This window comes from Chiloscyllium punctatum, chromosome 15 (assembly GCF_047496795.1).
Source record: "Chiloscyllium punctatum isolate Juve2018m chromosome 15, sChiPun1.3, whole genome shotgun sequence".
Classification (NCBI taxonomy): domain Eukaryota; kingdom Metazoa; phylum Chordata; class Chondrichthyes; order Orectolobiformes; family Hemiscylliidae; genus Chiloscyllium; species Chiloscyllium punctatum.
In genome coordinates this window covers 75,408,151-75,434,254 of record NC_092753.1, presented here as the reverse complement: position 1 = coordinate 75,434,254, position 26,104 = coordinate 75,408,151, and the positions used below count along the sequence as shown (strand labels likewise).

Genomic DNA, 26,104 nt, shown 5'->3' with positions numbered 1-26,104 from the left:
CGAAGAGGATCCCACTGCTGCTACTGAGTGTCAGTGATGGACGCACTGGATCTTGCCCCAGTAGATTCCTGATGAAGGAGCAGTGCTCCAAATAAATCTGTTGGACTATAACCCTGGTGCAGTGTGATTTTTAACTTTGCCAATCAAGTCAATGCACCTGAAGCAGGATAGTGAGTAGCCTGGAGGGTTATACGGGTTATACTCAATATACGGTACTCATCAAATACATAAGCAAGCACAAACAGTGTAAGCTAAATGCATAACTAGACAGTTGTGAAGAGAAAGCACTTTGTTTTGCAAAAGGAACACATTAGATTTCAATACCAATTGTCGCTAATGGGTGACGCATGCGTGAACTCGCATCTGCTGGAATCGCATGAGCAACCGCGCAACCCAAACGCATGCGCACTTTATTTCTTAACTTCGTCTGGTGTGGCCGAGGGAACCGGACAGGTGGAAGGGTCGCGCCAGGCTGTTCCCAGGGTAACCGCGGGGTTCAGGGGGGCGCTGCAGACCGTTCCCAGGGTAACCGCGGGGTTCAGGGGAGCGCTGCAGGCCGTTCCCAGGGTAACCGCGGGGTTCAGGGGGGCGCTGCAGGCCGTTCCCAGGGTAACCGCGGGGTTCCAGGCCGTTCCCAGGGTAACCGCGGGGTTCCAGGCCGTTCCCAGGGTAACCGCGGGGTTCCAGGCCGTTCCCAGGGTAACCGCGGGGGGCATTAAGGCCGTTGCCAAAGCAACCACTGACCTTGTACCTGGGCTGACCGGTCCCTTTTCGGCTGAAGCGGGATGGCCTGGTCTCTCCTTGACGGGTTTGTCCTGGTCCTGATTGCACGGCAGTGGGACCCCCCCGTTGGGTGGGATGGTGGTCTGCGGGGTGATGTGTATCTCAGTCTGGGACGGGGTGAGGGAGTAGCAGTCTCGGTCTCGATCTCAGTGAAGTCCTGGCCGTTTCCTGGCTGGTTCGGATCTCACCCAGTCTGCTTCAGTCAGGAAGGATTCATCCATAATTAGTGCTTCACTTTGATAGGAGAGGAAGGTGGTGTGAGAGCACTTCCTTACCTGCTTAAGATAGCAATTTGACTGCCCAAAGAAAGTCAGTACATCTGTTCTTGCAGTGAGCCAATGCTATCAACAAGATATTTCCAGTTAAAATCCAGTGAGGAGTCAAACCTTAACAATGGAATAGTCTCTCAGTGGAAAATAGAAATGGCAACCAGATTGTGGGCACGAAGAATGAGTCTTATGTTATGTGGGGATTTGTCAAAATTTAAAAGAATTCTGAAAAGGGACTCTCCAATCAAGGGCACAGACAGGATACTCTGCAGCCGTGAGTGTGAATCTCGGATAATATGTTGCCTCCCTGGTGCCAGGGTCAAGGACGTCTCAAAACAGTTGAAGTATACTGTCAAAGGAACAGGAAGAATCTGGAAATTGTTGTACATGTTAGGAAGAGGGACATAGCTGGGAAAGAGTTAAGGCTTTGCAGAGTGAATATAGGAGGTTAGGTAGAAGGTTAAAAAGCAGAACCTCAAAGGTAGTAATCTCTGGTTTACTCCTGGTGCTGTGCCCTAGTGAGAGTTGGAATAAAAAGATAGGGCAGATAAATAAACAGCTGAAGAGATGGTGCAAGGAATCAGATTTTTAAACTTTTAGATCATTGGGATCTCTTCTGGGGCAGAAAAGATCTGTTCAAAAGGAATGGGTTTCAACTGAATTGGAAAGGGACCAATATTCTGGTGGTAAGATTTGATAGGACTATTTCTGTAGTCTTTAAACTAGTGGTGAGGATGGGGGTTCCTAAGGAGCAGTGAAATAGAAGGGCATATGAGTATATAAAAAGAGCAAGTTAATTAGAAAAGACAGACAAGAAAGTTAGCGAATGAGGTAACTTAAAATAATTAGACTGCATTTATTTCAATGTAAGGGGTCTTGCAGGTAAGGTAAAGACATGTATGGGAACATGGGAATGGGACAACATTACAGAAGCTTGGCTGAGGGAAGGACAAGACTTGGCAGCTCACTGTTGCAGATTTTAGATGGTATAGGATGGGTACAAAGGTAGGCAAGAGTGAATGGGCAGTGGCATTTTGATTAAGGAAAACATTACTACTGAAGTTGTGGAAGAAATTTCAGGGTACCTAGCCGAACTATTTGTATCATCTATAATGCGGATGAAGTACTGGAGGGGGGCTAATGTTGAGCCTTTATTTAAGGAATGCTGTAAGGAGAGCCCTTGGAACTACAGATCTGAGAGTCTAGCATGCAGGTAAAAGTCCGTAAAAAGGTTCCATGTAGTAGACTAATTAGTAAAGTTAGTTCACATGGGATTCAGAGTGATCTTGATAATTGGATACAAAATTATTGTTGTGGTTCTGTTCGCCGAGCTGGGAATTTGTCTTGCAAACGTTTCGTCCCCTGTCTAGGTGACATCCTCAGTGCTTGGCAGCCTCCTGTGAAGCGCTTCTGTGCTGTTTTCTCCGGCATTTATAGTGGCCTGTCTCTGCCGCTTCCGGTTGTCAGTTCGAGCTGTCCGCTGTAGTGGCCGGTATATTGGGTCCAGGTCGATGTGTTTGTTGATAGAGGCTGTGGATGAGTGCCATGCCTCTAGGAATTCCCTGGCTGTTCTCTGTTTGGCTTGCCCTATAATGGTAGTGTTGTCCCAGTCGAATTCATGTTGCTTGTCATCTGTGTGTGTGGTTACTAAGGATAGCTGGTCGTGTCGTTTCGTGGCTAGTTGGTGTTCATGGATGTGGATCGTTAGCTGTCTTCCTGTTTGTCCGATGTAATGTTTTGTGCAGTCCTTGCATGGGATTTTGTACACGACATTAGTTTTGCTCATGTTGGGTATCGGGTCCTTCGTTCTGGTGAGTTGTTGTCTGAGCGTGGCTGTTGGTTTGTGTGCTGTTATGAGTCCTAGTGGTCACAGTAGTCTGGCTGTCAGTTCAGAAATGCTCCTGATGTATGGTAGTGTGGCTAGTCCTTTGGGTTGCGGCATGTCCTCGTTCCGTTGTCTCTCCCTTAGGCATCTTCCTCTTTTTGCAGTTCTGGTGTGCTGCAGTGTGTTGTGGCCCTTTTGAATAGTGTCCTGATGCAACTTTGTTTGTGTGTGTTGGGGTGGTTGCTTTCATAGTTTAGGACTTGGTCTGTGTGTGTGTGGCTTTCCTGTAAACACGAAGTTGCATCAGGACACTATTCAAAAGGGCCACAACACACTGCAGCACAGCAGAACTACAAAAAGAGGAAGAGGAACACCTATACAAGGTATTCGCCAAAAACGGTTACCCTCGCAATTTCATCAACAGATGCCTAAGGGAAAGACAACGGAACGAGGACATGCCGCAACCCAAAGGACTAGCCACACTACCATACATCAGGAGCATTTCTGAACTGACAGCCAGACTACTGCGACCACGAGGATTCATAACAGCACACAAACCAACAGCCACTCTCAGACAACAACTCACCAGAATGAAGGACTTGATACCCAACATGAGCAAAACTAATGTAGTGTACAAAATCCCATGCAAGGACTGCGCAAAACACTACATCGGACAAACAGGAAGACAGTTAACGATCCGTATAAATGAACACCAACTGGCCACGAAACGACATGACCAGCTATCCTTAGTAGCCATACACACAGACGACAAGCAACATGAATTCGACTGGGACAACACTACCATTATAGGGCAAGCCAAACAGAGAACAGCCAGGGAATTCCTAGAGGCATGGCACTCATCCACAGCCTCTATCAACAAACACATCGACCTGGACCCAATATACCGGCCACTACAGCGGACAGCTCGAACTGACAACCGGAAGCGGCAGAGACAGGCCACTATAAATGCCGGAGAAAACAGCACAGAAGCGCTTCACAGGAGGCTCCCAAGCACTGAGGATGTCACCTAGACAGGGGACGAAACGTTTGCAAGACAAATTCCCAGCTCGGCGAACAGAACCACAACAACGAGCACCCGAGCTACAAATCTTCTCCCAAACTTTGGATACAAAATTAACTTGATGGTTGGAGACAGTAGTGGTGGAAGATTGTTTCTCAGACTGGAGGCCTGTGACCAGCGGTGTTCTATGCAGATCAGCACGTGTCCTGATGAAGGGCTTATGCCCAAAACGTTGATTCTCCTGCTCCTCTGATGCTATCTGACCTGCTGTGCTTTTCCAGCACCACACACTTAACTGCAGATGGAGTTTAATTTGGGTAAATGCAAGGTATTGCATTTTGGTAAAAGAAACAAGTGCGGGACTTCTACAATTGATGGTAGTACTTTGGGTAATGTTGTATAACAGATCTACAGGTTCAGGTACATAATTCTTTAAAATTTGCGTCTCGTGTAGACAGGCTTGTTAAGAAGTTGTCTTGCACGCTTGCCTTCATTGCTCAGACCTTTTGAGTATAGGAGTTGGCATGGCATGTTGAGGTTGTAACAGGACATTGGTGAGGTCTCTTTTGGATTACTGTGTATGTTTGCCCTGCTATAGGAAGGATATTATTAAATTGGAGAGGGTACAGAAAAAATTTAACAGGATGTTGCTGGGAATGGGATATTTAGTTATAAAGATAGGCTGTACCATTTTTCACTGGGGTGTAGGAGATTGTTGGTTATCCTTACAAGGATTTATAAAATCGTGAGGGGCATAAATAAGGTGAAAGGTTTTCCCTCTGGGTGGCGAGTTCAAAACTAGGCGGCATATTTTTAAAGTAAGAGGAGAAAGTTTAAAAAAACTTTGCCTTGTCCTTTTCAAAAGAGTGGTTTGTTTATGGAATGAACCGCCAGAGGAAGTGATAGATATAGGTATAGTTACAACATTTAAAAGACGTTTGGAAAAGTACGTGAATAGGAAAGGTACGGAGGGGTTTGGGCCAAACACCGGCAAGTGGGATTCTTTGGTTTGGGAACCTGGTCAGCAAAGGTCTGTTTCTGTGCTGTATGACTCCATGACAACATACCTCTTTCTATTTGCCCCTCAGATTGGGCAAGAATGCATATTGAATACTTACTTTCATTGGTCAAGGCTTTGAGTACAAGAGAAAGGAAGTTATGGATTTGTACATAATGTTAAGATATAGCTGGAATATTATGTCCAGTTCCGGTCACTACGTTATAGGATGGATGTGATTGCATTGGAGGGGATTCACCAGGAAATTGCCTCACCTGGAGCAATTCTGAAATGAAGAGATATTAGGTAGGATGGGGTTGTGTATTTTTTGTAGCAGTGAAGGCCCAGGGTGAATCTTGCTAATGTGTACAAAATTGAGGGACATTGATAAGGAAAACACTTTGAACCATTATGATAAAGGTCAATAAGTAGAGGGCACAGGTTTAAGTTAAGGTACAGCAGATTTAAGGGAGTATGAGGAAAGAGGGTGATTGGTATCTGAAACTCATTGCCTAAACATTTGGTGGAGATGAAAACCCTCGATGTTGAAAAAGACATAGATGAAAACATGAAATGCCATTGCTTACAGACCATGGGCCAAGTGCTGGAAATGGGATGTGAATAGATAGATGCTTGATAATGAGTGTTATCTCAGTGGGCTGGAGTCCCTTCTGTGCTGTGAAGCTCTGACTCTACTGGTCAGAATAGCCTCAGCTGCAGTCTTTTAAGCAGGTTGGGTTCAGTTCTCACATTACCACCTTTATCTAGACCATGTGGCAGGTGAAAATCTGGAGACTTTCCTCTTGATTTGTTTTTTTAGAATCGGTCTTTGTTCAGGAATGGTCAATAGAATCAGTCTTCTTCCTGGGCTGCGTTTGATATCCTGAGTATTGCCACTTTGGATAGGATTTTTTGAGACTGGATCATAAAATATGTGGATTTGTGCTATTGAATAATCTAAAATCCAACTTTGTGGTGCAGTGGTAATATCCCCATCTCTGGACGAAGAGGCCCAGGTTCCAGTCCTACCTGCTCCAGGGATGTGTAATAGCATCTCTGAACAGTTCAATTAGAAAATATCTAAAATTCAACACTGTATTGATAATGGAGAAAAATGGCATTTCACAGGTAGTTAAAACAATGGATCCTGCTGCAAAGAAGGATGATTCTGAAGCTTAGTTAAAGAGGTGGGTTGAAGGAAATTCTTTAAGAGAAGACAAGAAGGTGGTCAAGTTTAGAGAGGAAATTCCCAGCAGAGATCTAGATGGCTGAAGGCATAAGTGTCATTGGTGGGATATGATTGGTACACAAGGAAGCAGAATCAGACAAAATCAGTTTGGACAAGTTGCATTCTTATTATTACTCACAAAAATTATCTGTATTTTTAATTCATTCATTGGCATTACTGACAGTGCCAGCATTTATTGTCCATCCCCTTGACGGTAGTGGTGAGCTGACTTTTTGAATTGACGCTGCTACACTGCCATGAGGGAGTATCACATATCCCCATCCTCAATCATGTTGGAGCCCTGCACATCTGTGCAAAAGATCAGGCTGAAGCATTCACAACAATTTTCAGTCAGAAGTGACCAGTGGATGATCCATATCAGCTTCTTCCAAGAGATCCCAGCACCTTAGATGCCAGTCATCAGCCAGTTCAATTAACTCTGCATGAATCATGAAACAGCTGGAGGTACTGGAAACAGCAGTGACTATGGGACTAACCATATTCTGACAATAGTGCTGATGATTTATGCTCCAGCACTTTCTGCGTCCGTAGTCAAACTGATCCGATACAATTACAAAGCTAGCATCTGCCTGACTTTGTGGAAAATTGCCTAAATTAGGCCTGAACAGAAAAAGCAGGACAAATCCAACCTAGCCAATTACTGGGCAATCATAAAATCCAGGCAGTGCAGAAGCTAGCCATTTGGCCTACCGAGTGTGCACTGACCCTCCAAACACCATCCCAATCAGACCCAAAGGACCCTCAGCAAGTGACATCTTTGAAGAGAAATAGAGTTAACATTTCGAGTCTGGTATGATCTTTTCCTTTTTTTCAGAATGGTTCTGAAGAAGTGTAGCAAAAATTTGATTCTCAAAGATGGTTATTCTCTAGTAATATATTCCAGGGTTGTTAGATTGAAATATGGGATCCTGATGCTTTACACCCTTATACACTGTAAAATGTGAACTTAAACACAGATTAAGTATATTTCTTTTTGAATATTGGATGTTGCCCAGTGTGTAGGGGTCACCGTATAAGGAAACTGGCTGGCCATTTAGGACTAAGATGAGAAATTTCTTCACTCAGTGATGAGTCTGGAATTCTCTGCAGTTGAGGCAAAATGTTGAATGTTTTCAGGAGAAGTTACATATTATTAGGTCTAAAGGGATCAAAAGGTATGGGCAAAAAGCGGTAACAGTTTACTGAGATGGATGATCAGCCGTAATCATGTTGAATGCCAGAGCAGATTCAAAGTGGTGAAAGATCTACTCCTAAATTTTATATTTCAATGTCCACATTTCTATCAAGTGATTTCTATAAGGTCCTGCCTCCAATGTTATGCTAATTTGAGATTATACCAAGGTAAGGAATAAACTACTTGTGTCCTCAGCCAAATCTAACTACAGAAGAGAGAAATTTGTTCACCTTTCTTTTACAGAGAAGGATGTTTTCAACACCTTTCAGTCCACACGTTGGCCATGGAGAATATGCTGATGTGTATGATCCAGCAGAAGATACATTCCTATTAATGGATGCCTTGGAAAAAGATGTAAAGGAGATAAAGCAACTCTGGTACATTTTTATCTGAAGAATAACAATAAGAACTACGTAAAAACGTTTTCCTATTTTCTCGGTCTAGTAATGTGCCTTATCATTGTGCATTGATGACTTAACTGTTTTTCTGATTGCTCGGTTTCTCATAGCACATCCAATGATATGGCTTTTTTTTTAAGTCAGGTGACAGTGTTACATTTACATGAGACATTAACATAGGTATTTCACAGAGACTTCAGAAATAAATAGATGCTGAGTTCAAGAAGGGGATAACCAGTAGCAGCATCAGAAGCTTTTAAGGGAGTGTATACATAATGTGGGACCAGGGTAGATAAGGACATAGTTATTATTGAATGCATTTAAAACCAGGCGTATTAGAATTTTAAGTTAAGGCGTTAGGAAACTTGGAGTCAATATAGGTGATGAAGGTAATGACAAGAGGTAGATGGAACTTAGTATAGCATAAGACACGGCAGTATTTATTTGAGATGAGCTGAGGGGAACAAAATGGGGAAAAGTGCAAATATTTTATTGAATGATACTTACAAAAGTTTCAAAAAAGAAAACATTTAATTAAAAGCAAAATGGGTTTGATTGATTTGAGGGCTGACACATGCCTCTGGAGCCACAAGTTGTCAACCCCTCATCTAAACTGTATATCGGTGAAGAGATTCACAACTTTTTTACGACTGATCAAATTTTAACCGTGAAGTTATGGTTTAAACATTGTTTTTTCATTAGGTGTACATTTTTGCCATACGAACTTCTGCATTATTAATGGAAGTATCAAAAAACCTATTAACTTTTTTTGTATATGATCAAATAGTTAATTCTGTGAACAAGTTGTTTTTACATAGGAAGTGGGCAGAATTTGTACTATTACAATGGAAAATAACATTATTTTTCCAGTCCCAGGATCTGCCTTGAGGTTGGTGCAGGATCTGGTGTTGTCTCTGTATTCCTAGCTTCTATTATTGGACCTACCTCATTTTATCTGTAAGTAGGTAATTTGGCAGTTTTTGTTTATTGTGCAGTAATTAATGTGATGTCAAAACTTCATATTCATGGACTACAACTAAAATGAAATAAGAAATGCATGAGCTCCTGTTTGTACTGAAAGAGAAGCTGTCATAGGCAAATACCGGACAAGGCTGGCATGTGGAAAAGGTCAGATAAGAGGTGTGTCCTTCCACTGGGAATAGTGTGTTGGCTCTTAATGATTGGTATTTATCGCAACATTAACATTCACTTTGGCATCCTGCTCAACAGCTTCTTACAAAGTTGAGTTTGGTTTTTGAAGAGATAAATGATTTCTACTCAAAAGTTTTAACTACTGAGAAATTTGGTGACAGAAACAGTAGCAAAAGGTGAAATTTGAACTTTGATATGTGTCTTTTAATTGCTTTCGATTCATAGATGTACAGATATTAACCCTTTGGCGGCTGCTTGCTCAGTGGAAAGTGCAAGATGTAATGGAGTGAGCATCCAACCAATCATTACTGACTTGGTAAGTTGTGGTTTCCAGATAGATTAAAAATACTCTTCAAGCATTGCAGTTCAGAGACTGCTCAATGATCTTTGTCAATAGCATTCTATTCGTGGCGCCACTTGTCATTTGTCCTTCCCCTTAGAAGTGTAATTGGAAATATGACTGATGCAGTTGGCCTATTTAAAGGTCTGAAAGCAATTTGCTGAATGTTGCAATATGAGAGAAATGATAACATATGTTAAATCCAGGGGGTGGAATTTGCCCAGCCTTTGATTGGCATCAGCAATGGCAAGTTGGGAAAGTATGGAGAGAATGAAAAAAGAGATTGACGTTGAGGATGCCCCAGGGTAGATAAAAAGGCATTTGGTACTCTTGCCTTCATTATTCAGTCCTTTTGAGTATAGGAAGTGCGAAGTCATGTTGAGGTTGTACAGGACATTGGTGAGACCTCTTCTGGAATACTGTGTCTAGTTCTGGTCACCCAGAAGCTGGAGAATGTTCAGAAGCGATTTACCAGGATTCAAAGTTTGTGTAAAGATTTGTTGCTCTAGTGCCAGTGTTGTAGTTGTGGGTATGTTCGCCGAGCTGGGAAAATGATTTGCAGACGTTTCTTCCCTGTCTAGGTGACCTCTTCAGTGCTTTGGAGCCTCATGTGAGGCGCTGCTGTACTGTCTTCTGGAATTTATTTGGTTCTGTTCTTGCTGCTACCAGTTCTTTGTTGTTATGGCCGGTATATTGGGTCTAGGTCTATATGCTTGTTGATGGAGTCTGTGGATGAGTGCCATGCTTCTACAAGTTCTCTGGCTATCCTCTATTTGCCTTGTCCTATGATCGTTGTGTTGTCCTAGTCGAATTTATGGTCCTTGTCATCTGCGTGCATGGCTACAAGGGACAGCTGGTCGTGGCGTTTAGTGGCTAATTCGTGGATGGGATTGCTAGTTGTCTGCCTGTTTGTTCTATATAGTGTTTTGTGCAGTCTTTGCAAGGAATCTTGTAAATGATATTAGTCTTGCACATAATGGGTGTTGGTCTTTTGTCGTGATGAGTTTTTGTCTGAGCATGCCTGTCAGTTCATGAGTTGTCATGGATCCCAGCGGTTGGAGAAATCTGACTGTCAGTTCCAAGACCTTTTTTTTCCATAGGGTAACGTGGCTAGTGTGTTGGGTCACAAGTGAGGTGCCGGAAGACTGGTGGTTGGCAAACATGGTGCTACTGTTTAAGAAGGGCGGTAAAGACAAGCCAGGGAACTATAGGCCGGTTTGCCTGACCTCAGTGGTGGGCAAGTTGTTGGAGGGAATCCTGAGGGACAGGATGTACATGTATTTGGAAAGGCAAGGACTGATTAGGGATAGTCAACATGGCTTTGTGCGTGGGAGATCATGTCTCACAAACTTGATTGAGTTTTTTGAAGAAGTAACAAAGAAGATTGAGGGCAGAGCAGCAGATGTGATCTATATGGGCTTCAGTAAGGCGTTCGACAAGATTCCCCTTGGGGGACTGATTAGCAAGGTTAGATCTCATGGAATACGGAGAACTAGCCATTTGGATACAGAACTGGCTCAAAGGTGGTGGTGGTGGAGGTTTGTTTTTCAGACTGGAGGCCTGTGACCAGTGGAGTGCCACAAGGATTGGTGCTGGATCCTCTACTTTTTGTCATTTTACATAAATGATTTGGATGCGAGCATAAGAGGTACAGTTAGTAAGTTTGCAGATGAAACCAAAATTGGAGGTGTAGTGGACAGCGAAGAAGGTTACCTCAGATTACAACAGGATCTGGACCAGATGGGCCAATGGACTGAGAAGTGGCAGATGGAGTTTAATTCGGATAAATGGGAGGTGCTGCATTTTGGGAAAGCAAATCTTAGCAGGACTTGTACACTTAATGGTAAGGTCCTAGGGAGTGTTTCTGAACAAAGAGACCTTGGAGTGCAGGTTCATAGCTCCTTGAAAGTGGAGTCGCAGGTAGATAGGATAGTGAAGAAGGCGTTTGGTATGCTTTCCTTTATTGGTCAGAATATTGAGTACAGGAGTTGGGAGGTCATGTTGCAGCTGTACAGGACATTGTTTAGGCCACTGTTGGAATATTGCGTGCAATTCAGGTCTCCTTCCTATTGGAACGATGTTGTGAAACTTGAAAGGGTTCAGAAAAGATTGACAAGGATGTTGCCAGGGTTGGAGGATTTTAGCTATAGGGAGAAGTTGAACAGGCTGGGGCTGTTTTCCCTGGAGCGTCGGAGGCTGAGGGGTGACTTTATATAGAGGTTTACAAAATTATGAGGGACATGGATAGGGTAAATAAGCAAAGTCTTTTCCCTGGGGTCGGGGAGTCCAGAACTAAAGGGCATAGGTTTAGGGTGAGAGGGGAAAGATATTTAATAGACCTAAAGGGCAACTTTTTCACGCAGAAGGTGGTACGTGCATGGAATGAGCTGCCAGAGGATGTGGTGAAAGCTGGTACAATTGCGCCATTTGAGAGGCATTTGGATGGGTATATGAATAGGAAGGGTTTGAAGGGATATGGGCAGGGTGCTGGCAGGTGGGACTAGATTGGGTTGGGATATCTGGTCGGCGTGGGCAGGTTAGACCGAAGGGTCTGTTTCCATGCTGTACATCTCTATGACTCTATGTCCTTGTTGCCTTGTTTGTCTATTAGTCCACTGTGGATGAAGTTGCAGGGGTGTTCATTCTTGGTGCGTACTCTATAGAGATGTTTTTCTTACCTTTTGTAGGTTGAGAGTCCTGCAGTGAGTTTTAGCCCTTTTGAACAGGGTCCTAACAGACCTTCTCTTTGTGTTTGGGTGATTGCTGTTGTAGTTCAGGACCTGGTCAGTGCGTGGCTTTCCTGTACACGCACTAACTGAGTGCCACTAAATGTCAAGACCAGCTGACCCTAGTAGCCACGCACAGATGATCAGAGCCACGAATTCAACTGGGACAACACGACAATCATAGCCAAACAGAGGACAGCCAGAGAATTTAAAGAGGCATGGCACTCATCCACAGACTCCATCAATAAGCACATAGACCCAATATACCTGCCACTACAATGAACAACTGGAAGCAGCAGGAATAGAATCAAATAAATTCTCGAAGACACAGTATAGCAGCGCTTCATAGGAGGCTCCAAAGCACTGAGGATGTTACCTAGACAGGGGACGAAACATCTGCAGGTCAGTTTCCTAGCTCAGCGAAAATACCCACAACTGCAATTTACCAGGCTGTTGCTGGGTATTAAAGGTTTGACTTATAAAGAAAGGCTGGGACTTTTTTCACTGGAGCATAGGAGGTTGAGAGGCAACCTGATAGAAGTTTAGAAAATAATGAGGTGTAGATAGCGAATGGTAATTGTCTTTTTTCTAGGTGGGGTGAGTTCAAGACAAGGGGACACATTTTTAAGGTGGCGCAGCATCTTAAAGACATGAGGCAATTTTTTTACCCAGCAGGTGGTTTGCATGTGGAACAAACATCCCAAGGAAATAATGGATGTGGGTAGTACAATTACAATGTTTAAAAGATATTTGGATAGTTACATGAATAGGAAAAGTTTGGAGGTATTTGAGCCAGAAGCATGCAGGTTTAGTTTGGGGTCATGTTCAGCATGGAGTGGTTGAACCAAAGGGTCTGTTGCTGTGCTGTATGCCTGAGATAAACAACAAAGTTTGATTTTGCACATGAGGTTTTAACAGCTAGATGGCAGTCTTCATGTTGAGTGGCAAGGATCCTATTTGCATACATTAACATCTCACCTCAATTATATCGAATTTGTTATTTTCCCAAGCAGTTGAAAGAAACTAATCAGTGAGAATTTCTGACATGAAAGTTTTTTGTGCAGGTTTCTGGCAGCTGCAGCACAATAGCATCTTCTCTGAGCTTGCAACTCAGCCAGTATTCCTCAACACCTCTAGACACGTTGTGGCCAGTCAATGCCTGCATTCTTTCTTCTTGAATGTTGGCATGGACGAGATTGGCACCACATCTTCACGACACATCTCTGATTCACTTAATATCAGCTCACTGCTTCAGTCTTGCACTTTGGTGCTCAGCAACACCTATCACTTTAATACTGTTGCCAGGTCAATTTGTGAGCAGGGACAAATGACAATCTTGTGTTGCACCAAAGTGTAACTCAGAGCTCCAAGCATGCCTTTAGTCCTCACTTTGCATCTATTTGGATGCTCACCATGCCTTTTTCCCCAGTGCACCTCAACCAGAATTTAAATGTTCGTAGTACTTCTGTCTTCCCTTGCCTTTTAGCACAGATGCAAAGGAAAACAATTCAGGTTTGCCAGTAATTTTCAGTCATTTGAAGGGGATGAACATGTTAGCCTGAAACTGCATGCTTCATCAATGTTGCACTTACAGCATGTACCAACAGTTTATATGACACACACTCCCTGTGCTTCAAACAAATGGCCATGTCTCCTGAGTCTAAGGTGACTAGTCCTCAAGCAAGTCAGGGGGTGGTGCCACATTTCGTCAAGGGCGTTGTCCAATGTTAGGCCAGAGGTTTGGATATGGTCAGTCTGGGATCGGTGGGTTGTCATTTCAAGTGAGAGAGCGGGCTTGCCACAGTCAGTTCTGGAGTCTGTTTTCTGAAAGTCAAAGATTTATCAAGACTGACTGCTTTGATAGAAAGTTAGGGATGTCAGTTGTGGGGAGTGGAGGCAGTATGCTGAGATGCAGATTCATATAAGGGTGGGAGACCTGGAATTGCCTCCTTATGTTTACTCACAGCACATGGGTGACTGTGGTTCAAGAAGGCAATTAGGGAAGGATACTAAATGCTGTGTACTCAGGGATGCCCACATCCCATGCTTGGGGGGGAAATAAATAACAGAGCATGGGAAAGCAAGGGTTAACTGAGGGAGCTGGGAGGTTATCAATGGTCATCACCCTGGATTCAGCAGGGGACAGTGCACAACAGTGTTTAGTATAACTAAGCTGTATGCTTTGAGCTTTGGTAAAGTGGGGAAATGAATTAAAAGTTTTTTTTTGAGTGTGAATGTGACAAATAACAAATCCAATGGGGTTGACAGGAAGGCTAAGACTGAAAGGAATCTGAAAGTTTAGGGGGTGGGCAACTGGATTAACAAGCTGAGCCAGTGACCCTGTCTGTGAAGCATGACCTGTGTTAGCTCTCGGCCTTTATCTGATAGCCGTTGTATAATTGAAATGAAAATAGCCTGCCACCACATCTGAAGCTGGCTGAGCAGAGTCCTTTTATTACCTCTGAGAATGCTGGCACTACTTGTTCGCTAAGTGAGGTCTTTCAAGAGGGCAATTCTTGTATTCAGACACACACCCCCTCAGTATAGATTAATCTGTAATCACAGAATTCTGTGTCTGTCCTACCCTCTGAACCTGGAGGCGTAGGTTTTAAGTCTCATTTGCTCAAGAGTAGTAGTAACATCTCTGAACAGATTGATTTGAAAATATCTTCTGGATGTGAACCTCATACATGTCTACTAAAAAATCTTGGCCAGAAGCAATCTTGACAATATCGTAGAGATGTACAGCACGGAAACAGACCCTTCAGTCCAATTCCCATGCCGACCAGATATTCTACATTAAGATAGTCCTATTTATCAGCATTTGGCCCGTATCCCTTTTAAACCCTTCCTATTCTTGTACCATCCGGATGCCTTTTAAATGCTGTAGTTGTACCAGCCTCCACAACTTTCTCTGGAGGCTCATTCCATACATGCACTGTCCTCCGTGTGAAAAGATTGCTCCTTAGGTCCATTTTAAGTCTCTTATCTCACGCCTTAAACCTCCTCACAGCACCAGAGACCCGGGTTCAATTCCCGCCTCAAGCAACTGTCTGTGTGGAGTTTGCACATTCTTGCATGTCTGCGTGGGTTTACTCTGGGTGCTCTGGTTTCCTCTCACAATCCAAAGGTGTGCAGGTTAGGTGAATTGGCCATGCTAAATTGCCCGTACTGTTAGGTGAAGGGGTAAATGTAGGGGAATGGGTCTGGGTGGGTTGCTCTTCGGAGGGTCGGTGTAGACTTGTTGGGCCGAAGGGCCTGTTTCCACACTGTAAGTAATCTAATCTAATCTACTGTAGTCTTGGACTCCTCTACCCTGGGGAAAGGTCATTCAACATTACAAATAAATCCTAGTAATGGCTGTGTAGCACAAGTAGTGTCCAGGCAGACTGTAAAGTGTTGACCCTTGGACTAATATGTCAATTGATGTTATGGACAAAGAGATTCCAACTAGAGGCAAGTAAAAGTTAATCTTTATTAGTATTTAAATCACTTACAACATGCATGTATCTCATTAATTCTCATATTCAACTCACTACTCTGCATTGCTACTCCAGTGCACTGTAAGCATTTAAACTTTAATATTATCTATGTATGATGAACTGGCCAGGTTCACTCTGAGTTGCAGTCTTCAGATTCCCAAACACAAGGTCTTCTCCTCGCAATGTTGGGTCTTGTTGTTACCAATGTCTCTGTCTCTGTGTCTTTTTTTCCTTGTAACCTTCCAGAATGATCACTGATGTATCCTTTGACCAGAATCCTCAGGACTCTGAGATTCTAAGAGTTGTGCAAATACATGATAGCTATTTCCATGGTTCCTCTTATCAATTTTATTTTATCCCTTTTTGCAAGCGTAGAGGTTGAATAACCTTTAGCATAAGACTAGTCAGCAGTCTGGTTTTACTTCCTTTTACAGTAGCCTGATTTTTTTTTGTAAAGTTAGCATAATTTTCCATCATGCATGATAGGCTTCAACTTTGTTAGTCTTGGCGTCACAAAAATTTCACCTAAGCTCTTTAATTTACATTCAGAGCTTTATAGCCTGCACAAGATAGACCAGTTGCTTGGGCTACAATGTGCTCGGTATTATCTTGTATGCCTTCCTTGATTAATGTGGAACGTGGGGGGGTGAAGTTATCATTTTCCTACCACACTGACAATCTCCTCCCATGTGTTATTAATGGCTAATACTGTGAAGTCCTCTCCTGCCTGGGACTGAGCAGAAATCTAGTCAGCAACCTTTGTTTTTGCCTTGGCCAGCTGTGGAGATGTGGTGATGGTATGCTAACCATCATGTGCTCCAACTCTAACCTCGTGAAAGTCCCCACAGAACTGTCCGTAACTAAGCTGGTGGAGGTGCAGGAGGCAGCCTTGTTGCTGCTTCCTCTGAGGCATTTTTACTTCTTCAGAAGTCAGGGAGGAGATTGCTGCCTTTGGGTAGGGAATGTTCAGATGTCACTAGTGCCTGCAGAAGATTGTGAAGTAAATGTAGATGCTTTGAAATGTTAAGAATACATTCACAGGTGTAATGAGGGAGCAGCACAGCACTTGACAATGAATCTTATTTGGCTGGTGGGGTATGGAGGTCTCTGCATCCTCACCTAAGTAGTTTCTATCCTCACCTGTGCATTCAAGAAATTTCCTCACATAGGATAGGAAATGATATTGGCACCCCACCATCTGCTCTGGCTCTCTGCCCTTTTCTGGGCTATCCTTCCTGTAGTTACTTAAAACTAGGGATTGAGTGAGATGAAAGTACAGCTTAACGTTTTCGTGCAGGTAGAAGAAAAGTAGTGAGGTATCCCAAGTGGGAAAGTAGGAAGCACAGAGGGCATGAAGGGTTATTGGTTTGGGAGGATGGGGTGTATGTGAGCCATTGAGGGAAGATGAGAGTAATAATGACTGGTAAACCATACTCCTTAGTAGGAGGAGATGCAGTAGCAGTATTAGACTGTGAGGAAACAGAGACAACATTGTATTTACCCTCACAGAGAGAAGTCATTAAGTTTTTTGCTACACTGCTTGTCTGTCTTCTGGGCCATGGCTGCTGCAGTAAGGCACAGGTGGAAACTTCACACCAGGCTGGCAGTTTTTTGTGCTGAGGCCTTCTCTTGATGGTTTTGAAGAATGAAAACTAACACCATCCTGCCCCACCAGGACCTCCAGATCCCTTTCAGCAAATCTGGGGGCTAACCATCCTCCTTTTATCATCCATCTTCAGGGAAATTCATCCCATGCTGGGATGGAAAAAGGAAGTTTCTGGCTGGCAGCCTCTGACCTGGTGCACAGTTGGGCTTTAAATATGGCATTGTGAAGAGAAACCTGGAAATTCTGAGCAGTTGGGGCCGTACCTAGCAAATAAGAAGATAGTTGTGGTTGTTGGAATTCTGTCATCTCTGTTCAGGACATCTCTCCAGGTGTTTCTCCAGGTAGAGTCCTAGGTCCAACCATCTTCGCCACTTCTTCAATCACCTTCCCTCCATCATAAGGTCAGAAGTGAGAATGTTCACCAATGTTCAGTGCCATTGACAACTCCTTAGATACTGAAGCAGCTCATGGACAATATCTAGGCTTGTGCTGACAAGTTGCAAGTAACATTTGCATCTTGGAAATGTCAGGCATTGAACATGGTCAATGAGGGACAATGTAACTACTGCAGCTTGATTATTCAATGGTGTTGCCATCACAGAATTCACCCACTGACAACATCCTGGGGGTTACCATTGACCAAAAGCTCAACTGTACTAGCCACATAAATGCAATGGCTATAAGAGCAAGTCAGATGCTAGGAATACTTTGGTGAGTAACTCACTCCCTAACACCCTAAAGCCTGTCCACCATCTACAGAGTGCAAATCAGGAGTGTGATGGAATGCTTTCCACTTGTTTTAGATTAGATTACTCAGTGTGGAAACAGACCCTTCGGCCCAACAAGTCCACACCGACCCGCCGAAGCGCAACCCACCCAGACCCATTCCCCTACATTTACCCCTTCACCTAACAGTACGGGCAATTTAACTTGGCCAATTCACCTAACCTGCACATTTTTGGACTGTGGGAGGAAACCGGAGCACCCAGAGGAAACCCACGCAGACACGGGGCGAACGTGCAAACTCCACACAGAGAGTCGCCTGAGGCGGGAATTGAACCCGGGTCTCTGGCGCTGTGAGGCAACAGTGCTAACCACTGTGCCACCGTGCCGCCCACGGTGTTTGGATGGGTGCAGCACCATTGACACTCAAAACAAAAACTTGGTACCATCAGCCTGCTTGACTGTCACTGAATCCACAAGCGTTTGCCCTTTCTGCCACTGATGCTCAGTAGCACCAGTATGTACTGTCGACAAGATGCACTGCAGAAATTCATTAAAGATCATTAGATAGTACCTTCCAAATCCACAGCCACTTCTATCTAGAAGGGCAAGGGCAGCAGATACATGGAACCCCACCCACCTGCAATTTCCCTCCCCATCATACTGACTTAGGAATATTTTGCCATTCCTCCAATGTTCCTGGGTAAAAATTATAAATCCCCTCCCTAAAGAGCATTGTGGGTCAACACCACCTCAAGGGCAACTAGGATGAACAATAAATGCTGGCCAGCCAGGTGAGCTGTGTAAAATTGAGTGAGAAAACCCACTGGAGCAAACAGGGAGAAGCTCTAGATGAAAGTTGCTGAAAGTGAACACAGCTGATTTTTGGGAAAAGTCAGCCCAAGGATTATTTTCTATTTTTTTTTGCCAATTTCTACTCCTTATGTTCCAGTATTAGAATTAGTATTAGATTTGACCTTTGTAAATTGTCATAATTTGGATTCGATGCCTTGGTGTAATGCACTGGAACACAGAATATTTTGTGGTTGAATAGATGTTCTGTCCTGTCAGAGATGCATCTCAATTAGGACTGAATGGAAAACCTGTAAAAAGGAGTTTAATTTGTAAAGTAACAACCTGAATAGTTGGCCTCAAGATTTCTGTTCTTTTGTTCTGATGCTGAAAAAAGTTAACTATTTGTTTTAATTTTAGTTTTATTGTAATTTTAGGTTGCAGGATTATTGCCACGGCTGCAAAATCAAGTTGATGTGTTAATATTTAACCCACCTTATGTGGTGACTCCTTCAGAAGAAGTGAGTATATGTGAATAAAACTTTTTGACTTTTCAAATTATGTAATTTTGCTCCAGTGTACCAAGCTGTGCTAATGTTAAAATATTAAAACTGTGTGATAGTCTATTTCCAGAAATAGCTGAAAAATGTGTTGCTGGAAAAGCCCAGCAGGTCAGGCAGCATCCAAGGAGCAGGAGAATCGACGTTTCGGGCATAAGCCCTTCTTCAGGATGCTGCCTGACCTGCTGGGCTTTTTCAGCAACACATTTTTCAGCTCTGATCTCCAGCATCTGCAGTCCTCACTTTCTCCCATTTCCAGAAATACTCTGAATAAAAGTCCTAACCTCAGAATAAATGTTCTTGGTTGTGGTGATGCAAATTTGAATCATGTTTGACACTTTGCTAGAAATCAATTTCTGTCGAGTTGTATTAGAGCAAATAGAAATTTTCTGACTCTCTTGAGTGTTCATCTCTGTGCAGCAATGGCTTAAGGGAATATTACATTCAGGAGGCCATTTCAATGGACTTTTCTCCTTCAGCCATGTTCCCATTGCACTGACAAAATAAAGTTGAAAATGTCTGTGTCGAAAAGTATGGTGCTGGAAAAGCACAGCCAGTCAGGCAGCATCTAAGGAGCAGAAAAGTCAACATTTCGAACATTAGTTCTTCTTCAGGAATGAGGGGGTATCTCAAGGGAGCTGAGATCAATGGGAGGGAGGTGGTGCTGGGAGCAAGGTAGCTGGGAATGTAATAGATAGATGGTGGTGGGTGATGGTGATGGATTAGAGAGGAGGGTGGAGTGGATAGGTGGGAAAGGAGATGGACAGGTAGGACAGTTCAAGGGGGGTGGTGTTGAATTGGAGGGTTGGACCTGGAATAAGGAGGGGGCAGGGGAAATGAGGAAACTGGTGAAATCAACATTAATCTCGTGTGGTTGGAGGGTCCCAAGGCAGAAGATGAGGCGTTCTTCCTCCAGGCATTGGGTGGCTATAGTCTGACAGTGGAGGTGGTCAGGGATTTATAGGTCCTTGGCGAAATGGGAGGAGGAGTTGAAGTGTTCGGCCACACAGCAGTGGGGCTGATTGGTGCGTGTGTCCCACATGTTCTCTGCAATGTTTTGCCAGTTGGCGTCCTGGCTCCCCACACCTCCCACCTCGTCTCCATCCAAGGCCCCAAAGGATCCTTCCACACCTGACAGCAATTTACCTGTACTTCCAAGCATGTCATCTACTTTGTTCATTGCTCTGAATGTGGTAAAACCCACCACCTACATGGGATCAATGTTGATTTTACTAGTTTCCACATTTCCCCTGCCCCCACCTTATCCCAGATCCAACCCTCTTACTAGGCACTGCCCTTTTGAACTGAGCTACCTGCCCATCTCTCTTCCCACGTATCCACTCCACCTTCCTCTCTGACCTATCACCGTCAATCCTCGCTTTCATCTACCTGTCTCATTCCCAGCTACCTTCCACCCCCCACCCTTTCATTTATCCCTCAGCCCCCTTAGACCACCCACTCATTCCTGATGAAGAGCTTAAGCTCAAAATGTCAACTCTCCTGCTCCTTGGATGCTGCCTGACCGGCTGTGCTTTCGCAGGACCACACCTTTTGACTCTGATCTCCAGTATCTGCTATCCTCACTTTCTCGAGTTGAAAATGTCTGTCAAACCGAGTGGCTGTTTGAAGCTGTGAGATTTGGAGATTGTTATGTAATGCTGGTGATTTTTAAGTGATTGGGATGTACTTGGTTCTGTATTTGGCTTGGAAGCTTTTTGTCATTTCCTTTCTTATTTGTATGCTACTTTAACTGGTGGCACCAAAATCATTGGCAGTGTCAGCTTACACTACCCAGTGTTTGAGTCTTTTGTGTATTGTGATGTATTTCAAGTTATTTTGAGAAAGAAAATTTAAGTTTTGTTTTACCTTCTGCAGTTAACTTTTTTTTTCCCCCTCAGGTAGGTAGTTGTGGCATTGAGGCATCTTGGGCTGGTGGCAAAGGAGGTCGTGAAGTCATGGATAGGCTCTTTCCTCAGGTCTCAGCCCTCTTGTCAAGCCAGGGATTATTTTATCTGGTTACAGTTCGAGAAAATAACCCAGGTGAGATACGATTCCATATTACTAGTAGCTAGCATCTTGTTGAAAGAAAAGGTGGGTAAAGGCTTCTCAGCATGTGAAATCTCAAGTCTGTGCCTTTTGGTCTTCTTTTCCCTCTTTTTACTGGAATGGAGAGTGGATGTAATGTTTCTTGAACAGTAGTTTTTAAGTGTCAATTTAGATGGATGCTGTGGGGAGGAGAAAAATCTAGAAAGCATTTCACTTTTGATCATTCTCATCAAGTTACCAGTAATCAGATGAAGAATAATAGTCTGCTTTTCATCTCAGGTCAAAAATGATGTATGTTATAAGGTGAGGTTTGAAAGAAGAGGAAAAGGGTACACATTTATTGTGGTTTGTGGTTGTTTTGTTCTTTTTGTTTGCTTTGTGTTTATGATAGTGAATATTGATAACCACAACAGGGAGTTGGCTGGACTAGTTGCAGACTGAGCTGAGTCAGTTGCTATTGGTGGGTACTGGTGAACACTCAGAAATATGCATATAAGCTAATTAAGAGTTAGTGATCAGGAGGTACACATTTGTTGTCTCATGGTTATTGTTCTCTCAGTGGAATGTTTCACCACAGCATTATTAGCAGAAAACCAAATCAATACATAGAGTTCAGGGTGGGGCACATTCATTTCATGTTTCATTATGCTGCAGTACTGTAATACTTGAGCTTTTTGTGTTTATTTTTCCTGTCTTTGCAAATTCTGATTAAAGATGCCATTTACCCTGAAGTTCATTTTTTGATTTTCTTTTGTATTAATCTTTGCTTTGGTACTTTACATTGACATTCACCAAAGAGAAGCGTGTGAAGGATGTTGAGGTATGGGAAAGGTGTGTGAATACTCGGGACAACATAATGAAGGAGGAAGTGTTGGGTATCATGAAATCTACTAATGTAGACAAATCCCTAGGGCCAGATGGGATCTATCTCAGGATACTGTAGGAGGCAAGGGAAAAAATAGCTGGGGCCTTAACGGACATCTTTGTATCCTCCTTGGCTTCAGGCAAAGTTCCAGTGGACAGGAGAAGAGCCAGTGTTGCTCCTTTGTTTCAGAAGGGAAACCGAATCCAGTTAATTATAGGCTGGTGAGCCTGCTGTCAGTGTTGGAATAGATATTGAGAAACAGATTTTATTCACATTTGGAAATAAATGACTTGTTATTGATAAGCAACATATGGGAAATGTCATGACTTATCAACTTTTGAGTTATTTGAGGACTTAACAAGAATGATTAATTTGATGAGGAGAGGGGAGTGGATGTTGTCTATACAGACTTTAATCAGGCATTTGATAAGGTACCTCATATCAGGCTGGTACAAAAGCTAGGATCTCATGGGATCTGAGATGTGTTGGTTAAATGGATACAGAATTGGCTTGGTTATTGGAGACAGGGTAGCAGTAGATTGTTGCTTTTTGGATTGGAGATCAGCAGTGGTATTCCGCAGGAATCAGTGGTGGGACTTTTGTTTATAATATATATGCAAATGATCTGGAGGAAATGTAGGTGAGTAAATTTGCAAATGTCAGCAAAACTTGTGGAGATAGTGAGGAGGATTGTCAAAGGATGCAGCAGGATTTGAGTAGACAAATGGCAGGTGGATCCAATTAAGTGTGAAGTGAAGCATTTTGGAAAATCAAATTCTGGTGCGAATTAGACAATAAATGTTAGAGCCCTTAGCACTGACATAGAGATCTGTGAACCTGTGCACCCAGACCCCTCTGAAAGTGGCAACACAAGTAGATAAGGTAGTCAAGAAGGCATACAGCATGTTTGCCTTCACCAGCCAAGGCATCAAGTATAAAAGTTAGCAAGTCATATTACAGCTGTATAAGACTTTAGACCAGTCTTGGAATATTGTGTGCAGTTCTGGTCACCACATCACTAGAAGGACATGGATGCTTTGGAGAAGGTGCAGAGAAGGTTTAACCAGGATGTTGCCTGGTTTAGAGGATTTTAGTTATGAGGAGAGATTGAATAAAATCTGATGGTTTTCACAGGAAAGACTGAGGCTGAGAGGTAATTAATAGAGTTCTACAAAATTGAAAGGGAGAGATGGGATGGATAGTCGGAGGCTTTTTCCAAAGGTGGAAAGGTGCAAGTTCAATGGGAGAGGGGGAGAAGTATGGGGAAAAGCTTTCATGCAGAGGGTGTTAGGTGCTTGGATGTGGTGGAAGCAGGCACTTTAGCAATGTTTAAGACATAACTTGATAGACACCTGAATGGGAGGTGAACAGAGGGTTAGAAAGAGTGTATGTGCAATAGATAGCAGGCCTTAAGGATTAGGAATCGCTGCAAGCTAAGTTGGCCTTATGGTGTGTTCCTATGATGTATTAATCATTTATAGTTAGGGAATAAATTCTAAATCCGCTCGTATTCCCAGTTTAAAATTTCTATTAGTTGGAATAATATGTGACAGTGATGGGTGGTACTCTTGCTTCACTGCTTTTGTAACTTCAGTACATTATTGAAGCTTTGTCTCTATTTGTAATGTTAAATTTATTTCAATCAAAGTAGGAATGATCTCTTTTGATCAATGTGATTTAAGTTACTAATTTAATCAGTTGGACCATTGAGAATGTGCATATTTGATGCTTGGAAGGAACAGTGATAATCATATGCTTTAGTTTAAACTTAAGAACTTTTTATTGGAATGAATATGTACTTAGAAATGTTGGAACAATCCTTATCTTGTTACAATGATGCAATAAGCTGTTCATTTCTAACTGTGAAAGAATTCACAGTCCAAATAATTTTAAAGATGCAAAAATTTTCATTAAAAAAAATTCTTCAATCTGCTGTTACATCTGCATCTATGTTAATAGAACATGAGAAAATATTTAGAAAATGTCCTTTAAATGTTTCTACTTTTTTACTCCAAAGTTTTGGTTATTCACCTTTGCAGTAGTAATGCTTCCCTTTTATGCAAAAAACATTTTTTTGTATTTTACAGAGGAGATAATACAGTCACTGAAGAGCTCCAGTTTGAAAGGGACTGTGCTTATTTCAAGGCACGTTGGGGCAGAACACCTTTCAGTTCTCAAATTTTGGAAGAATTGATTGTAGGACTTGAACTGCCTTCATGTTGAATATCTCCTTTAAAAACTATGATTCTGAGGAGGAGAAGCAGCTTTACTTGCTGCTTCCTTTGTAACTGGAGCTTTGATTTCCAGCTCCTGATGGATGCAATCCATTCTACTGCAGAAGGCGTGGAACAAGTTTTATGAAAAACTGGAAAGATGGTTCATAAATGAAAATTGAACACCACTGTACTGAAGACTTGCAGCTGAGAAGAATTTCTGATGTTGGTCTTGAAAGTTGAGTTTTACTGAAGTAAAACTTAAGAGTTGAATAAGTCAAAATAACTATTGAAATGACTTTTAAGCTGACTGGATTCATCAGTACTACGGGATGCCATGCCAAATAGTTCTTCAGAACACCAGCGATGAAGGAAAACAAAATATGCAATCAAACTACATACTGCACTTCACATTGTCACATTTTAGAGAATATTAGGGGGAAAAACCTGAGATCTGTTGCAAAACCGAAACAAGCCTAACAGTTCGATATCTCCTCAAATGGTTCCTCCACACTTGGAGAGCTTTCAAGAGCCAGCTATAGAGTGGCATTCTGTGGAGAGGGAAGTTAAGAATGTTCCAGACCCTACCATAGTGTCAAGGGAGTGAAGAGGCAGATTGTCCTAATTTTTATGCAGAGGAGTGCGAGTGGCCTAATTCTGAGTTTGGGCCAGCATTCTTACCCACACTGCCAACAACCTTGTCTTGCTGCTTCCCTCACCCATCCTTTTTAAAAAAATATTCATTTTCTGAGTGTGTCGCTCTTTTTCAAGAGGGAACCACATTTATGTGTCAATCAGGCACTTAATTGGCAACTGTGGGATCTTGTCTGGCATGTTCCACATAGAGCTGCCAGCTAACTAAACACCTCTCTGTTGCCTGCCAGTACCATTCGTGAAGTGGTGATTGCTGCTCATAATTTGCACACCTGTGGCTTAGGATTGCTTAGGGGCCCTGGCCACAGGTGGGAGGTGGATTGTGAAATAAATTTACAGGGGAATGGGGAAAGGAGGTGAGCTGAGGTGTAGCTGATCCTCAATGATCACACTTGACCAGTGACTGAGTGCCTTTGAATGTGGGATCTCCCAGAATCCCTTCTTGAGCTTCCCATATGATGAATCTGCTGTCCACCACTGTATCAGTGGTCTCTAATTGAGGGAGCCTTAATGCCTTCAATTGGAAGCGAGGCAGGAAAGCCATCAGTGAGTTTTTCCACTATAGGCAACTGGGGCAGAGGTTTCCATTCATCACCTGGGCACCTGATTAAATGCTCCAAATCCCATCTTCCAAACCTGCCAAAGGGTAGGGTGTTAAATTGTGTCCTAATGCAGTATACATGTATCTGATATGCCAGTTTTTCTGTGCATTTCTAATATATTGTGATGAATAAATTTATAACTATTTCTAGCATCAATGGTATTGAATTAAGTTATTTCAGTAAATAGAATGTGTAAAATTTTCAGTTAAAATAACACACACATTCTTCATCTGTTCCCCAGGCTATTTTTATGGCCCCATAGCAACTTTATCCTAAGCCATCCTTCACCACCCAACAGCATTGTCCCCTAAAGTTCTCATACTTAGCAATGCCATCCTCCCATTATCCATAGCACTTACTGCAAATTGGCATGGAGTGTATGTATCAAGAGCAGTCCTCCTGAACCATGTTCAGATGGAACCAATTGAAGGTTTAAATATCTGTTACAGCTTTGACTGAATCTCATAACTGTTAGTGCACAAGGGCCTAGTAGGCCTGTTGTGCTTGCACTGATTGGCTGTCTGAATAAACAAGGTAAAAACAATGACTGCAGATGCTGGAAACCAGATTCTGGATTAGTGGTGCTGGAAGAGTACAGCAGTTCAGGCAGCATCCAAGTAGCTTCGA

At 42.8% G+C, this 26,104-nt stretch overlaps 2 protein-coding genes across 4 annotated transcripts in view; one reads left to right on the top strand and one right to left on the bottom strand.

The window, feature by feature from the left end:
• The window catches only part of urb1 (URB1 ribosome biogenesis homolog), a 117,875-nt gene extending 116,945 nt beyond the window's left edge, over window positions 1-930 (bottom strand). Inside the window, exon 1 of one of the 2 annotated variants that reach the window (XM_072585491.1) lies at window positions 745-930. The gene's annotated coding sequence lies outside the window, so the exon portion shown is untranslated. The remainder of the gene's footprint in view (window positions 1-744) is intronic. The other variant, XM_072585490.1, reaches the window with a different exon arrangement.
• hemk2 (HemK methyltransferase 2, ETF1 glutamine and histone H4 lysine) lies at window positions 423-25,629 on the top strand. Of its 2 annotated transcripts, none has more exons than XM_072585493.1 (7): window positions 423-483; window positions 7,562-7,695; window positions 8,587-8,673; window positions 9,094-9,184; window positions 18,975-19,058; window positions 21,000-21,137; window positions 24,096-25,629. In XM_072585493.1, exons 2-7 carry the CDS (start codon window positions 7,568-7,570, stop codon window positions 24,102-24,104), a joined length of 537 nt encoding a protein of 178 aa, XP_072441594.1. In that variant the 5' UTR covers window positions 423-483; window positions 7,562-7,567; the 3' UTR covers window positions 24,105-25,629. The 2 variants fall into 2 exon arrangements, with proteins under 2 accessions (XP_072441594.1, XP_072441593.1); XM_072585492.1 differs by having other exon boundaries at window positions 20,996-21,137.
• The last annotated feature ends 475 nt before the right edge of the window (window positions 25,630-26,104 follow it).

Bases quoted from the DNA above. Each gene is read 5' to 3' on its own strand.
- hemk2 (XM_072585492.1), top strand. From the start codon at position 7,568: ATGTTTTCAACACCTTTCAGTCCACACGTTGGCCATGGAGAATATGCT. The intron at 7,696-8,586 runs GTACATTTTTAT...TTATTTTTCCAG, and splicing joins AAGGAGATAAAGCAACTCTG to TCCCAGGATCTGCCTTGAGG. The intron at 19,059-20,995 runs GTGAGTATATGT...TTTCCCCCTCAG, and splicing joins TGGTGACTCCTTCAGAAGAA to GTAGGTAGTTGTGGCATTGA.